The sequence below is a fragment of the Microtus ochrogaster genome, chromosome 15 (assembly GCF_000317375.1).
Source record: "Microtus ochrogaster isolate Prairie Vole_2 chromosome 15, MicOch1.0, whole genome shotgun sequence".
NCBI classification, from domain to species: Eukaryota; Metazoa; Chordata; class Mammalia; order Rodentia; family Cricetidae; genus Microtus; species Microtus ochrogaster.
The window spans coordinates 31882383-31899213 of NC_022017.1; the positions used below are offsets into that span (position 1 = coordinate 31882383).

A 16831-nucleotide genomic window follows, 5' to 3' on the forward strand; every position below is an offset into this window, starting at 1 on the left:
GGTTATGGTACTGATGTTGTTGATGTTTGTGATGCAGAATGGGATGATGCTCTTTGGAGATACTGCTGCATGGTTATGGTACTGATGTTGTTGATATTTGTGATGCAGAATGAGGGTGATGCTGCATGGTTATGGTACTGATGTTGATGATGATGTCTGTGATACAGAATGGGATGAGACTGAGTAGAGATGATTCTGAATGGAGGCCATGTTGATAAAGCCAAATGGGGGTCTGGTTGCTCTCAAAGCCCATACTCTGCCATTTTTAACCAGCATAGCTACTGAAGGGAGAAAAAGTAGCTTAGAGAACCAGAAGGCTCTCAAGGCTGCCTTGGTGCTGGGTCTTACTATCCCCATAACTTTAGGCACTCCCAGAGGAGTGCCTCCATCTTGCGGTACCCACTCCCTATTCTCTGTGGCCTGGGTAAGGTTCTCAGGGAAGCCAGTCTCGGTGTCAGCTTCCTGCAGTGTGTGGGGTGAAGGCTGTGGACAGGCTTAACCCAGAGCCTTGGCTGTAATTAAGAGCCCTTTCTATCTTGGTGGACTCTGTGGTGGCCACAGGACAATCTTTATATAGCTTATCTCCTATGTGAATGGGTCTCTGGAATGCTAGTTAGCTTCTGTGGAAGAAGCCTCCGCCTACTTCTATTCTGAGGACAGTCTGTGTTGGCCCTCTCTCCTCCATCCCTGTCAACAAGGGGCAGTTCTTGTTCTTGCTTTTTTTGGTGAGCCGAGATGCTGCTATGAATTTGATGAGCGGGGCTCTCTCCCTGCTTCCACGGTCCTCTAACTCTCATGACTCACAACCACCCCCACTTACTCCTTTTCTTGCTCTTTTAGCTCACTTTTATTCCCAGTGCCACTTTGATCAGTAGATGTCCACTCTCCAGTATGAATAGGGGTGGGATGGGAGAGGAGGAGAGAAAGTCTGTCACCTAAGTGCGCATCTGGAGTCCTCATCCGAGAGACTCTACCCTGCATTTTGATTGGTGTGTGACAGTGCTGTCTACTTCACTCCATGAGGTCCGTATCTGGGGAGAGCACCCATTTGCCATCCAGTTTGCCGACACCAAGAGATCCTACACCATACACATATCACATACACGTCACATACAGATCATACACTTCACACCTCATTTATAATCCACTCCACTCCCTGCGCGTGTGTGCGTGCATGCGTGCGCGCGCGCACACACACACACACACACACACACACACACACACCTCATGCTCCATATACACATCTCAAACATACACAATGCATATCTGGGGACATGCACGTGACCACAGAGAGACCCACCCATCCCATCTCTTCTCCCTGGATGGATCCAGAGCCTGGAGAGAAATGGGTGGCAACCCATCTGTGGGTTTAGAGTGCCACGTTGGGCCTGTGGCTTGGCCCTGAGGACCATGTGGGCCACAAGAGGCAGCTGGTCCAGGCCCCACCCTCTCTTAAGGTCACTGTGAGTTCCTTTCAGGGAACCTTGTCACGGGCGTTGCTGCCCACCAGAAATGGTAATCCCGCTAATTAACTCTGTTTGTGGGCCAGGCAGTTTTATTAGGAAGTGACTGAAAGGGAGGAAAAACTGAACACCACCCTTCGTTTGCTGTTAATGAATTAGCTTTTAATATATGGGCTTTAGAAAGACTTCCACTAGCTCTGCCCAACCTCATCCACAGCTGCTTACTCCATGTCCTTGGCGTCCTGCTCATACAGTGGGCATGTTCTGCCCTCCAGTTATTGCTAAGCTGGAGTGATCAGCTCTGTCTCATACTCCAGAGCAAAGCTGTCTTCTCTGGCATTAGGAATGCACCATCTTCTCTCCTTTCATTTCACGTGACCCTTTATTTTGCTTTTTTTTTTTTTTTTTTTTTGCTGGTTAGACTGTCTCATGATGAACTCATATATGCTTATGAATTTGTTCCTGTGGGCTGTTTTATTTTTTAAAGTTTTATATTTATTTACTTAGTGTAGGAGGTCATGTAGAGGTCAGACAATTTGTAAGGGTCAGACTTCCTCTACGATGTGCAGCCTAGGTATTGAACTCAGGGAATCATGCTTGGCAGCAAACACCTTTGCTTGGCAAGCCATTTGACCCCCCTCTACAGGTTGCGTCTTAGCCAGGGTGAAAATGCATGACCCAGTGTTAAACAGAGATAGAGGAACACGCTGGCCAAATCACAGCACCAGAACTGGCCGCTGCACTGGTTTCCCAGCTCCCTTCCCTCTCTGTGACCTGAGTAACCTCCTTTTGCCCTGTCGCTCAGGGTGATGTCATGTACTTCACCTTATAGAGATCCATTGAGTTCATGCCAGGAGGTGCCTGCCGTTCTGGTGGTCCCGAGAAGGGCCTCTAAGTACATACACTAATACTCATATATAAGTAAATAAAAAGTGGCTGGTTACATGTGATCAAGTCTAATGATCCTGTAATCAAGCCTAGAACATTGTATTTTCTCAACTTTTATCCTCCTCCTTCTCATCTTCATCAACAACAGCAGCATCCTGTTATTGCCATTATCTCCTCTCAGAGGAATCCATAGAACCGTTTTCCCCTAGCATCCCTTTCTCTGAAGTCAAATTCCTATGCATTCATAAACGCATGTGCTGTGTGTGTCTGCTTATGCCGTCAGCCAGTACTGAGCTTAGCAAGGCCACGGGCCATTGTATATCAGGTTGTCTCCCAACATCGGTGGATGCACTGCAGGCACGGTATGATGCCAGCCTTCTGTGAATACTCAGCTAGGCAGGGGACCCCAGGAGAACTGGGGAGGGGGTTGTGGTGCAGGCATCCCATTTCTCTCTCTTTTGGATCATGTGACTTTTTAGCACCAGGGTTAGCCAGTGGAGTCAGGCATCAAAGCCTGTGCTAAATCCAAGCTTTTTATTTATTTAGGTGAATGGCTCCTTTGAACCTTAGTTTTCTCCCTTTATTGAAGATCAGATAATCACAGCAACCATTACTGCCTCAGTTTCCTTATCTGCCAAATTGAGATGGTGGAAACAGATTCAGTGGCTGGCTGGTTTGGGCTGTAAATGCCATGGTTATTGTTGTTACTGTATTTATATGTAAAGACTGTAAGAAATCAAATCAAAGTATACTAAACAGAAGGATTCATGCTTTCTATTATGAGAAGGGCACCGGGCAGAATCCGAAGTTCTTTGTGAGTTCTGGGAAAGGAACTGGCACACGAAGGATGCAGAGACCTTTCTTGGTTCTCTGTGGTGGGCGGCCAGTGATTACCCTCAGGCTAGCCCTAGCAGGCATCCGTGTGTAAATGTTTGATTTTTGGAATCCTGACATGTCATCTCCAGATGTCATCTCTCAGCAGTTTGACTGCTTTGCCTCATGTAACAAGCTGGCTCTGGCAGAGACTGTGTGGCCTGCAAGTCCCAAGGTGATGACTGCACTGGGTTTTTTTGTTTGTTCGTTTGTTTGTTTTGTTTTGTTTTGCACACAGTTTTCTGACCCTGGTAACCTACTCTTAGGTGATGACTGAGAGTCTGAAGTCTCTGCCGCCAGCTTCTGAGTGACCTTCCCAGGAAGTTTCTTCCCAAGGCCTCCAGCCCCCCGCCCCGGGGCCTGAGTGTGATGTGCAGATCTCATTGAAGGGGTCTTCTCTTTCATTCTGTTTTCATGATCAAGATCATGCTAGTAAACTGGCCAGTTCACGTGCCAAGCACAGTGTCTCCTCTACCTGTAACTCTGTCACTGCTCTGTGCTCTTCATAGCTCCCTAAGATATCCTTATATCTTTTCAGGCTTCAGAATGTCTCTTCAGGACCAGAAGACGATGTGAGTTAAGATATTCCCTGTGCCTATCCTTGCCCTACCCAGCTGTAGGGTCTGTGTCAGCCCCATCAATCTGGTGCTAGTGCCATCCTGGTAAAGTGAGCTGCATCCTCTCAGATAGGATAATCCCAGTTACTGGGGTCATGTCTTGTCAGAGCATTCCAGCCCAAGGAGAGCTGACTGAATATCAAACCGTGGTTTTAGTTTTGAGTTGATAAAAGGGTAACTTACTGTGACCACAGTAAATTGACGTTGCAATAAGTATTTATAGGTTAAAAAGTATGCCCTCAGAATCTATATATAAATTAGGTTGTGTATATAAATAAACATCTATATAATTAAACTCACGGGCATTTTGCATTTCCCGTGTCCCCCCCAGCTAAATGCTTTTTAGTGAAACTGACAGAGAACAAGTGGGGACACGAGGTTACACAGGGTCTTGGGGCTTTCCAGGAAATGTGGCAGACTAATTACCAAGCTTCTGATTCATGCTGTATTTACTGGAAGATTGGAGGCAACCGTGGTCCACACTGTGTGAAATAAGTGACTTATTTTACTGTAAAATGTGCCCAATTTGTTTTTGCTCTTTGCGTTAATGTTGGCTTGGGTTTTTGTTGAATTGGATCAGAAATGCAGGCACGACACATATTAGTTATACAGACACATAGGCAAAGCATACAGGTACACTCTTGTAGTCATGGAAACACACATGCACACACACGATATCTACAAGGAACTATCCATGGGACAAGAAAGTATGCTCAGCGCTGTAAAGACTTTTCTCCTAGCCCCACATCCTGGAAGAGTTTTGTATGCAGTTGTTCAGAAAAAAATTGCTTTATTAAAAATCTGTGCGTACAGTTGTGACCTACCATATCATATTTTTCTTGAAACTTTAAATCAGTCTTAATTGACGCATGAGTGTGGCCTCTCACTGACAGCATGCCTGCTTGTTTATTTATAAAGGGTTTTATAGTCCCCATACTAACAGGCACACGGGAGCACCAAAGAGCAGGGTGGTAGGCGGTAATGATGAGGTGCATGCTGGCGCTGCCTGAGTGAGTGGACAGACAGCTCGGCATGCGTGGGGCTTATGACCCTCCGCCGAGCAGGTTTTGCACAGCTTGCTCTGTTCAACATCGACTTGTTACGTGTTGGCTACTGTGGAATTTCTAGTTTAATGAAGATTCTCTTCCCAGGTGGTTCAAGGTTGTGTCAAGTTGACAGTTAAAACTATTGCCCCATACTGGAGGCACAAACCATTGCTCGCAGTTGCCTGGCAACAGGCCAGCCTCTTTGGCTGGTCTCTGCTTATACTCCCATTCTGTGAAGTCATGATAGTCCCTCTTCAGGGCATTTTTGGTTCCATCCTCTATTCTGATTTTTCCTTTGTTGGCTGTCCCCAAGCCATGGTGTCTGGATTTTTTCCATTTCCAGACCCTTGCCTGGATCTCCAGTGAGTCCCTCTTCTCTTTCCTGCCTTTATCTCTTTCCTTACATCCTGTCTTGGTTGAGACATCCCTCCAGCCACCTGTTCCCTCTCCATTGTCTTAGCCTTACCTTAGCAACCTACTCTTTACAATCCGTCTTCTTTGCTGGACATAGCTCCCATGGATAGAGGACTTGTCATTTGGCCCATTATTTTCTCTCATACCTGTGCCACATATATACCTGTCCTTAAAGAGTTTGTTTCCGAGTAGTGTATACCATCTCCTGGGCACCAAGTACTAATAGTCACTGACTCGCTAACTGGAACGTGTTACCTGGGCTGTCCTGAGCTCTGCTGACACCCCACCTCCCTGTTAGCACCGCTTCTGTTGTCTGCCCTGCTCAGGGAGCCATAGTCACAGTCTCTAGTGACACCTACTGGTTCTGGGCCAAGGGACATTCTTGTGGAGGGAAATGATCCTGTGCCCTGGGACACCGGAAGCTTCAGATGACAGGTGCCCCTTCCAGACTTCCTTGGATGGTGACACTCCACACTGAGCTCCACCCTCACGGTGAGAGCCCCTTCAGGAGCAGAAAGTCACCTTCTACCCAGTTCTAACACACTGTCCTTGTGCGCCTGGGCAGGGGTGTCTTTATTGCCTTGAATTCCAAACCCTGCCTTGGGTTATAAGGGTCCACCTTTTCCCCTGACTTTGCCACTTGTTCCCAGGTGGTTCTTGTTTTCCACCTCCCCTGCCAAGCAGTGTTCTCAGCCTTAGCCCTTAAGGCTCTGGGGCTCTTCCGTTACCTGCTGTGCGCTCCCCTTTCTTGGTTGTTCTCCTTGCCTCTCAGCTCAGATGTCACTCCCCTGAGGGGTCCAGTGCCCATCCTAGAAGCTCATTCATCACCCCATAACCACACTGTGTGTTTCCTCTGTAACGAGGGTGATGCTTCTGGCCAGTTTGCCTGTTTATGTTGCATCCACCAATGGGGTGGGGAGCCTCTGACTGCACTCAGGTGCTGTGTTCCCTTCACAGGCTGTAACAGATGTGTTAGACACAGGAAAGCATGTTTTGGATGGAGGCCTGAATATATGAATGAGTAGAACTTGTTAGCTGCCGGATGCCATGCCTAGTGCTGTCTATGTCCTGCCCCTACTTGCCCTTTAAGGCAACCCGGATGGAGGGAAAGTCTGATTTTGATCCTTCCTTCTAGGTTTGCCTGGCTAAAATATTCCACAACACCTAGGGGCTGGGTTGGAGCTTCCTATTCTTAGCCTTGGGGACCAGTTCTCACAACTCACTCTGAGTTATTCAGCAAGAGGGTATATGATTGGTGTAGGAGAGGAGAGATGTCTCTGCAGGACCCTACCTTTTTATTTACTCTCCCTTTCCAGTCTGCAAACATGGCAGCGCCTAGCTTGCCATCTTAGAAGGGTCAACTTTGTCTGCTCTCTTCACCTTCCCTGCTCTTTTCTGAGGCAGTGACAAACAGGGAGGACGGGGGTTGTGTGACCAGTGAGTGCAGCTGTCTGCCGGTCTGGCAGAATAATTTTTCCCCTGGTATTACGGTGTCTGCCACATACCCTAGCACAATGGCCCCAATGCTTACATGAATGCTCTCCAGGAGTTTGGCATCCTGATTATACCTCTCCAAACCAGAGGTCCTGGGAGGTGGGGACCCAGCCAGAGGAGCCAGGGCCTCTGCAGAGGCAGCAAGTACTCATTCATACATGTTGGCCTTGTCTTTGCTGGGTTACTATTTTCTGTGATGAAACACCACAACCAAAGAAAACCTGGGGAGGAAAGGGTTTATTTGGCTTACACTCCCACTGCACTGTTCACCATTGAAGGAAGTCAAGACAGGAACTCAAACAGGGCAGGATCCTGGAGACAGAAGCTGATGCTGAAGTCATGGAGGGGTGCTGTTTACTGGCTTGCTTCCGTGGCTTTGCTCAGCCTGCTTTCTTACAGAACAAAGGACCACCGGCCCAAGGACGGCACCACCTACCACGGGCTGGACCCACCCCCATCAATCATTAATTAAGAAAACACCTTACAGCTAGATCTTATGGAGGGATTTTCTCAGTGGAGTTGCCCTCTTTTTCAGATAATTCTAGCTTAAACTAGTCAAAACAGGCCTGGAAGAAAGACAGGATCAAGGCCAGGAATCTCCAAAATATCCAGAGCAGGTATCAGGGGTGGAACTGAGCTAAGAACACAGCATGTGGCCCCTGGGTGGTTGCCTTCTCACAGGATCAAACAGTGACCCTTGGATGCGATTTATGCATCTTCCCCATTAACAACTGGTTCGACTGTAAATTACTGATAACTATGTTTTTCCTGCAGCTCTGCTCAGAGGGTTGCATTAGGGCACATGCGTGACTTTGTGGTAGTAGCTGCTGGACTATGGGTTGTTTTTCTTTTATAGCCAAAGCACTTTCCAAGGTGGGGATCAAATGGATAATGGTTGAAAGTACATATGCTTCAGTTAGACTCCCTGAGCGTGTGTCAACCTCTGCCACTTAGTGACTTTGTGATTCTGGATTATTTTCTTAATCTCTCTGAGCTTTGGTTTTCCCACGCAGAAAAACAAATGACTTACTGGTGCAGAGTTGGGGGAAGATCTGGCCTCTGTAGGTCGGAAGTATTCAAAAGCCAGAGGGTATTTCAGAAGGTAGAAAGTCATCTGGATGCTATATAGGCAGGCTCTGGAGGCAGACAAGAGTCCCTGGTCAGGAGACCCAGCCTCTAAAGAGGCTGCAGTGTGCTGAGGACCAGATATGGGAGACTATACTAAATCACCACCTGCTAGCAGTGTGAGCCTTGGGCAGTTCCTGCTTTCTGTATACCCCTCTTTGTGTATCTGTAATTAAGGGCATGTACTTCAGAAAGCTGTAGTGAGGATGTAATGGAGCATGTTCATGTATTTTACATGCTTCCCAACAGTGTCTGCTGCCCAACAAGCCATCTACATATGTCTTCTGGTCCTGGAGATAATTCTTTCCCCCAGTTGAGTAGTGAAGAAACCCACAAACAGCCCACGCAGCATGCCCAATATTGAACCTGGACATATGGCCACTCCATCCCTGGGAAGCCATTAGGGTTAGAATGCCTACTGATGTTATGTCTAGAGTCGTTGGCCAGGATATTGTGACTGCAGAGCATAGATAATCCGTAGGTGAGCAATGGAGGGATAGGGCTATGTGTCTATGAGTGAGTTATCCCTTCCCTTTTCCATCTGTTCCCTTGGCCACTTGGAATGTCATCATCTCCCTGTGGTCAGAGGCGGTGAATGAGCAGCAGGTGCTATATGTTGTCTTTATGCAGCCACCAGATGCATGCCTCTGGCCTCTGTTGTTCCTGCTGATATTTACCCCTAGGACCTGTCATCCACTACTGGGGTCTAGATTCATGGTGGTTTTTAATTTAAATACAGTTACTCCTCATACCTGCTGAGTTTGCCAAATTTTATTAGAAATAATTTTCTGCATTTGTGTAATAGGAACAAATTCTACTGAGGATGGCAATGTGCGTTCAGTTGCAGGCCAGACAACAGGCACGTATTGGGCTCATAACAATTGCCAGGGTCCTCTTTTCCAAACTGAAAGACACTTCCATGAGAAGCAAAGGGTGGTATGTCTGTGTCTTGCAGAGAGAAGTTCATGGGTGTGCCAACATAAAGTGTGGGATGTCATCAACTGTCCCCATTTCATGCTATGCAGAATGGACTCTTTGTCTGTATCGTAAACTGAGGGCAAGGAAGTTCAAGGGCTTTTCCAGAGAGACTGAAGTGGGTGTCTAGTGTTACCCCTTGAGGAGGCCCCTCTGACCAGCTCCTGGCATGATGGAGCCTGATCTGGGTAAAGACACAAGCGTCCCCACATTCTCCTGAAAAGCAGAGGGCATTTGTTCTAAACAATGCAGTGGATGCGTGAACCCCTGCTGAGGGAGCAGAGACTCTGTAGTCATCCGTTTTTATTCTCACGCTTGTAAGAAGGAAATCCAGCCAGCTAAGAACACATTACGTGTCTTTTTTGATTCCTCAGCTCTCGTCTCTGCTCTAAGAGACTATTGTTCAAGTGGCTCCCCAGTGGCTATTGGATAAATCCATGTATATGGGACAGTGAAGGAACCCTGCTCTGTCAGTAGCTCCTCTCCCAGGGGAATAATGCATTGGTTCCCATAACCTATTGCTTCTCCTCACACATCCAGAAACTCAAACTTTCAGAGAGTTCACTGCTCCAGCATCTTGGGGCAACCAAAAAGTTGGTTTTTGCAAGTTTGGATGCATTTGATTGCCAAGCAGAAAAACTCAGCTGTAGTGACATAACCAATTATAGTCAGATTTTTTTTTTCCTGTGGGTTGAAAATGCTGTCATTTCTGTAACCAGCAGAAGTAAATGGTAGGGATTATGTTGGTGGGGAAAAGTGAGTGTCACACCCCATTCCAGGGGGCTTGGACCCTAGGATATCATTTCCTTGATTCTTCAAAATCATGGTGTGCAGGGAGCCTTGAAGACTACAGTCTACCTACTAATGTTTTCCTCCCAGATCAGGGGGTCAATGGTTGTTTTATTTTTTTTTAAATCAGAGACCTGGGCTGCACCTAGTGGAGACAGTGGCCATATGCACTTGAACCGAGATCGGGCTACCCACAACAGGCACACATGCCCAACAGTGACTTGAGTATTATGCCACGAGCTCAGGAACTTTATCTCTCTCAGGAGGGGGCATTCTTCAGGTAGGACTGAGTAGGAACATCGCAGCCCACAAGCACCTGAAGGAAAGGAATGCAATATGCTCTGTTATCCCTTTCTGTGTCCTTTGAACAGGGTAGGTGTTAGGGACATATCTAGGGCTCAGTCTGGCTCTCAGTTTAAGAGATAGTGAATATGAAAATAAACAGGCCATGGCCAAAGATGTAGAGGTGTCTTTGTGAAAGGAACTGGAAGATGGCTGAGTTGGCCTTGGGGTACCACACCTTCCTCCCTGAAAGCAGGCCGTGTTAGCTACTTTTCTGTCACTGTGGCCTGACGTGGGAAACAATTTTCAGAAGGAAATATTTTATTTTAGTTTGTGGTCCCATAGGGTTTTAGTCCATCATACTAGGGAAGGCATGGTGGAGTTTCTGGCATTGAGAGCCTTTGGTAGAGGCTGTTCATGTCACAGCTGTTAGGAAACAGAGACAGCAATGGCAATCAGGTATAACCTTCCAAGTCCCTAACCCCTGGTAGTCAGCCACTTCTGCTGGGCGGGCTCATACACCCAAAGTTTCCAGGACATCTCAAAACCGTGCCACCAGTGGGGAAAAGGAGTTGAGAATGCGAGTTTCTGGGGTGGATGTCAGATTCAGCTATGACATGTGTGGCCCACAAGGCCCCTGACATTGTTGGCTGGGGAGTTATTTGGGCAGTTATCTGTGCTGACTTAACCAGATAGGCTATGAATTGCCACTGGAGCCTCCTGAATGGGCGGGGCTTAGTAATGGCATGCGCTGAGGGCCTTTGGCAGTCTGCAGTTCTTTCAGGAATGGTTCCTTCCTTACAGCAGTGTGGGCAAGTCTGTCTTTCCCAACAAGATACTCAGTTTTTCTGACCTTCAGACTGTCCTTGTCATCTGAGTCTTCAAACCATGTCCTTCCTTCCCTTGGGTTATAGGTAGATGTGACCCAGTGACCCATCAACTCCAGGGTTTTACTCATCATCCTGGACAGAGCAACCTGAGTCAACACCATGGACAGTATAGACTCATCTCAATGACTAGCCATCCCCAGCCTGTCTTTCTGGAGCGCTGCCAGAGCTAAAGCAATCGTTCAGTTCCCCACAGCTGCAGGCTGTGCTGGGCGGAGCTGTCTAAATATTGCCCTGTGCCTGTTTATTCCCTCAGATTTAGTCCCAGACAGACAGCCTGGTGCTGCTTCCAAAATAATGTTTTCCATGTGGTTGTCAGACCTGGTGGTGCCATATAGGGGATCAGCATTAAAATCCATACCTCAAAGCAAGGGCACTCTCACCCATCCCCCTTACTGTGGAGAGCTAAGCATGCCCCAACAGTCCTGAACTCAAACGTTGACGTCCCCAAATAGGAAAAGTGATCAGTTGCTGCACATAAAATTAATGGGATAGTGAAAATGCCTGGTGGTTAAAATAATAATGCATAATAGCCAGATTGCTTCCTGGGCAGGGCTGGATCACAGGGAGGTGAGCTCACCCTCTGGCATACAATTCCCACTTGATGAATGGCTCACTGACCTAGTATTTTCATGAATATGTTCATATAGATATTTCATATTTCATTCATCCACAAGTGGGTTTTCCTCAGCCTGTATCTCCTTTGGTTCGCTTTTCCATTTTGCTGAATCTTATTGTTCTTTAAAAAGTATCAGTTCCTTGATAATTTGTACAGTATGTATGTTTTGATCATATTCACCACCACCCTGAACTCCTTCCAGATCTGCTAGCCTTCCCTACCAACCTAAATTTATGTGCTCCTTAAAAAAAAAATACACGTATATTCTTGGTTGTATAGTCTTTCACTGGAACATGGCCTACTTTCCAGGGGATTCCCTCTTAAAGAAAACTGACCCCATCTTTCCCTGAATCTATCCATCTCCGCTTGGCTAGGAGTGAGATTTTATACGCACTTCACCTCTCTATGCTGGTCTGTCTTGAATTTACACAGATTCTGTGCTTGCTGCTACAACTGCTCTGGGTTCATATAATCAACTGCTCTGCTGTGTCTAGAAAGCACTGTTTCCTGGTAACCATCCACTACCTCTGGATCTTAAAAATCTTTCTTCTCTTTGCAACCATCCCTGAGTCTTGGGAGGAAGGGGTGTGATCTAGTTTCCCCATTTAGGGCTGAGATACTGTCTTCCTCTCTCTATGTTAGGCAGTTGAAGTCCTCTATGTTAATTGCTCTTTACTACAAATAGTAAGAAATTTTTCTCTGATTAAGAGTTGACGGATGCATCAGCCTATGGATATTGTTGTAAGTCATTGGGAGTCTTGTTTAATCCTATGTTTACTTAACAGAATAATAGCAGAAAGTTCTCTCCTAGGGTCTGTAACCTGTTAATTCATACGTTCTTAGACCAATGATAGTGCCAGATCTGGGTTTCATCTTGTGGAGTGGAGTTAAAGTCCATCTGAAAACAGATGGTTACTCCAATCAGGCTCATGCCATTATTGCATCAGTGGGCATGTCTTGTCAGAAAAGTCATTATTGTCACTTAAGGTTCACAGCTTGGCAAGATGGGCACTGCATTTTCTCCTTTGGTAGCATGCTGGCACTTTCCAGCACTAGGATAGTTAGCTAGTAGGAATGAAGCTTGCAGATCAGTACCAGCATGACATTTCCATGTTCTATGACTCAAGTATCTTTAGCAATATGTGTGTGTATGTGTGTGCATGTGCGCTACCTCCACAGGTTTTCAGATGACTTTTTGAGAGGTCTTCAGAGTTATTTTCTGTCCCTGTAATCCCTGTTCCTCTACCCTATCCTTCCATCCTTGTTCAATTAATCTTCTTTTAGCCTTTATATCTGTATTTTGTTATTGTTCCTTGGAGAAGAACATTTCTGGGAAAATCTCACTGTTCTTGGGCAGGCTAGCAGATGCAACTTGTCCTGGTGTCCCTGTGAGTTTCTTGGAGGTGAAATCAATGCCATGATCCTGTTTTACCCTAGTATGATATTTACCGAGTCAGTGCTTAACAACCACACAAGTACATGGAAGAAGAATTAAAGGATATGGGGCCACCAGCATCTTCTGTGTTCTCCTCTTTACTGTGGGTAGAATAGGGCTTGCTGCTCTCACACGCTACAGGGATGTAGTAGGCATGCTTTCTCATTTGTCTGTTTCCTCTTGCTTTTTTTCAGACGTTCTCTGTCCCAGTGTTCGGGTAGAAGGAGACCGCTTTAAACACACCAATGGGGGAAGCAAGGAAATCACAGGTAAGAGTGACTCCAATACGCACGATTGCTTTTGCGTGCAGCATGCACACCTCAGGGTGGCCTCTCTGGCTCTTTCCTCATTCTCGACTGTCACCCGTGTCCTGGTGGAATGGTTAGAACTGTGCAGGTGGCGGTAATCCCCCAACACGGAGGAGCATCTGTGTCTAGTTTTCCTTTTGGCGGGTTGGGGCCTTCCTAAAAAAATTTATTACACCAAGTATAACAGGAGTTGTTGAATGAGCAAGCAAATAATAGCAGACTGAGTGAATGAACGAATTAAGACACTTCAGAGAGAAAGGGGGTTGGATCAGCATTATAAGTGGATGAGGAACTCAGCAGGTGGGAGAACAGACGTGTGACTAAAGACTTGCGGCAGAGAGAAGCTATTAAAAGGGCTGCCATCTCCAACAATGCTGGGCTGACAGGACGTGGCAGATTGTGGAGTATGGGGAGCTGATGTACCTATTGCTCACTGTGTTGTGTGATGATTAGTTCTCCTAATATCTTAGCGCTCTGAGTGTGTGGACTGTTTGCTTCTCCTCTGCTTTCCTCACCAAGATCTGCTCCCTGGCTCCAGGTCCTTTTCTCCGTCTTCCCTCTTCCATCTTCCTCCGTTCCAATTTCTGTCCTGTGCATAGCTCCTACCTTGGGCAGTGAGCACCTGAGATCAGGACTGGGTATGGTTCAGACACGTCCAGTCCCAGGAAGACACATCAAGTCTATCAGTTGCCCCTGTGGACTGCAGCATTGCAACATCTGTAACTTTAAGACTCAAAGTTTTTCTAGTAGAAGGCTACTATACCTGTGTGCTCAACAAGAACAACATGCAAGGTAGCAAGCTGATTCTTCTTGAAGCAACTCCCACCATGATGCTGCAGGGTCAGGTCTGTGCCATGTTCCTTGGCCTGGCTTATAGGTCCACATCAGACCCTGGCTCCCGGAGTTTCCACGGAGGATCCAGTGTGGTAACCTGTGGTAACTGGCTTCATGCCTTAGACGCCTTTGCTCCATCTTGCCCATCAGGCAGCTCCAGTTAAACCACTGGGACTTTTAGAGGAAACCACAGCAGACAGAGGTGTCCCTCTGTTCTTGCTGATTAGGCCTGTGAAACACAGTGGATACTCAAGGGGAGCTGTCATTGTCACAGCTGCTTTGTCTGACTCACGAGATGCAGGTGACTTTTAGTGTTTCCCTTTGACAACCCAGGTGCTTTGAAGTTCGCCTGTTTGTAGCTGAGCCTCTCTGCCCAGAGTGGAAACTACTACACAGTTTGAATTAGATGTGTCCACTTTGTCTCTTGGTGATTCCCCAGTGATGCTGTCAGACAATCCTGCAAGGGGAATGTGCCTACTCAGTTCTATGCAGGACGTCTCCCTTTGAAGTCCTTTTCAAAGCCCATTCGTACCTGGTTGCTTTGTCTGCATTTGGCTTTGTAAGCCACATGCTTTGAGAACAGCATCTCCCAGGTAATTAATTATCCAAGAAGTATTGGGACACATATTTTAGATCAGCCTGCCACTTGCCAGCTAGGTGACTGTAGATCAAATTCCCGATTTCTTTGAACCTTAGTTTTTCCATCTGTACAAAAGGGGGTCTCTGAGAGTCCTCACTTCTAATAACTTCAGTGCCGGTGCTTGGTCGCCAAAAGTGTCAGGCAGCCTACCTGAACAGTGGCCCAGGTCTCTTTTTATATGGTCAGCTGAGTTGTGGTGAGGCCCTGCATTCAAGGACTGCTGGCTTACCTCAGGATGTCTGTTCTCGTAGTCAGTTTATCACCTCAGAGCTTTCCAGTTTCCTCCCAGCCCTTGTTTATTTCAGGCAAATTGATCCCTGTTAGGTTTCAAGCCTGGGACAAAAGTCACGTCTTTCCATGTTTCTTTTTCCTTTATGCACCCCCCCCCCTTATTTAGTCCCTGTTTCATCCCAGGTTTCAGCACCAAATGAATGGGAAAAAGAGAAATAGAAAGGAAACAGGACTCTTCCTAGGTATGATAGAGGAAGTTTCTTATAGATATATGGGGGAGCATAGCCAGAGCAAGGGCTCTGTGAGAGCGTCCAGGGTATATGTGAGCTGTGCTGTGTGAGGAGATGCGTAGGGCGAGGAGAGAAGGGAGAGAGGGCAATCAGGTGCAGCAGCCAGAAGGCCCAAAGGTACAAAGAGAGACCAGGGTAACCAAAATGTCTAGGTTATGTAAGGAAGAGCAGTCCAACCTCCTAGGCTGGAGAATGTAGGATGCGGGGTGTGTGTGTGGGGGAGGTGTAAGCCAGGTTGGCCCTGTAACAGGTAGGGACTGAGGGATGCTGGGACAATCTGGAGGCCAGGTCTGCTTTGATATGTTAAGTAGGCCCCTCAGCTATTGAGCCCAGGTTTGAAACCTAACAATACCATTTTATCACCTAGTTAAATGCTAATGTTAAATGTGTTTGAAGTTTTTGAATGAACCCGGCCCAGTAAAGAAAATAGCCTCTTGAGATAAAAAGGAAAAATTTATTCCAAACCGCCTAGGCTGCCTCTCGAAAATCAGAGAGAAGCAACAGGGGGTGGTAGTGGTGCTTTCCCAGAGTTTTAAGGGAGCAGGTACCTGGGAGGAGTGGGGGGGCCTGTAACCTGAGGTGGAGGACTTTGAAGTATATAACAGGTACTTGTGAGTAGGGATTGAAGGAGCTTAAATGCTAGCATACACCTTGATATGCTAATAGGTACCACAGACACATGTTAATGAATGATCAGAGGTCCCTTCTGACAGAGATAAGGAGAACACTTCCTTTAAGCAGGTAGGCACTGCTTTTTTTTTTTTCAAGTCCCTGAGGGGGATGCTGGGTACCTCTGCCTCTGGTGAGTTCAGATTGCTGTCACTGGGACAGCCAGTTCCTACTCCAAGTGTTCTTGGGAGTAGTTAACCCCTGGCCACGCCAAATGCTGGAGACCTCAGCTGCATGTCACTAGCTTTCCTGCAGATTTCATAGGGACTCCCCAGGACCCCTCCTTGCTGTGGGAGGTGGCTTCCCTGTGCTCTGCCTCGGTCATTTCGTGGAGCCTGGTCCTGCCTGGTCAGGGTGACAGTGGTGATGTTGTCTCTAAGCTTCAAGGCTCCCTTGTTAGGCAACTCTAAGAAGACGCAATGCCAATGGTTCCCTTCAGACTCCAGAGAGAGCTGTTGATACCCTCAGAGTGATGACTGGGCTCTGGCTGCCTTCAGGAAGCTTATGCCATTATCAGATTTAAATATCATCTCCGTCCAGTAGACGCTGTCCCCCTCTTTTTCTAGTTAAGGAAGAAGGCTCAACAGAGTAAGATAGCTTCTTCGGTGTGTGTGGGCAGAGGGTGCTTTGGCTTCACTAAACATAGTGAGTGCCTGTAGCATATCTTTCCCCTCACATGGTGGACAGGGAGTGATTTATTCTACCTTGTCAGCTCATATCTCCAGGTATACTCACTGAGCTGAGGGCTCCTTTGCTGCATGTACCCTGGGCATTCAAATTCACTATTACATAGGAAGTGGAGTGTTCTTGGAAGGCAAACTACACCATGATAAATATTGTTATAACTGAAATTACAATGAAATTACCTGGCGTGAGTGAGAAGGAAACACGGAACACGCAAGAAACCCGCTTGCGAGTTTATTAGAGGGGGTGCATACAGGCCTGGGAAATC

The 16831-nt window shown here is 46.9% G+C and overlaps 1 protein-coding gene across 1 annotated transcript in view; it reads left to right on the forward strand.

The window, feature by feature from the left end:
- Positions 1 to 16831, forward strand: part of Col22a1 (collagen type XXII alpha 1 chain) — a 226488-nt gene that overhangs the window by 19272 nt on the left and 190385 nt on the right. The window contains exon 4 of the mRNA XM_026782418.1: positions 13102 to 13176. Coding sequence (XP_026638219.1) covers positions 13102 to 13176 — 75 coding nt within the window. The remainder of the gene's footprint in view (positions 1 to 13101; positions 13177 to 16831) is intronic.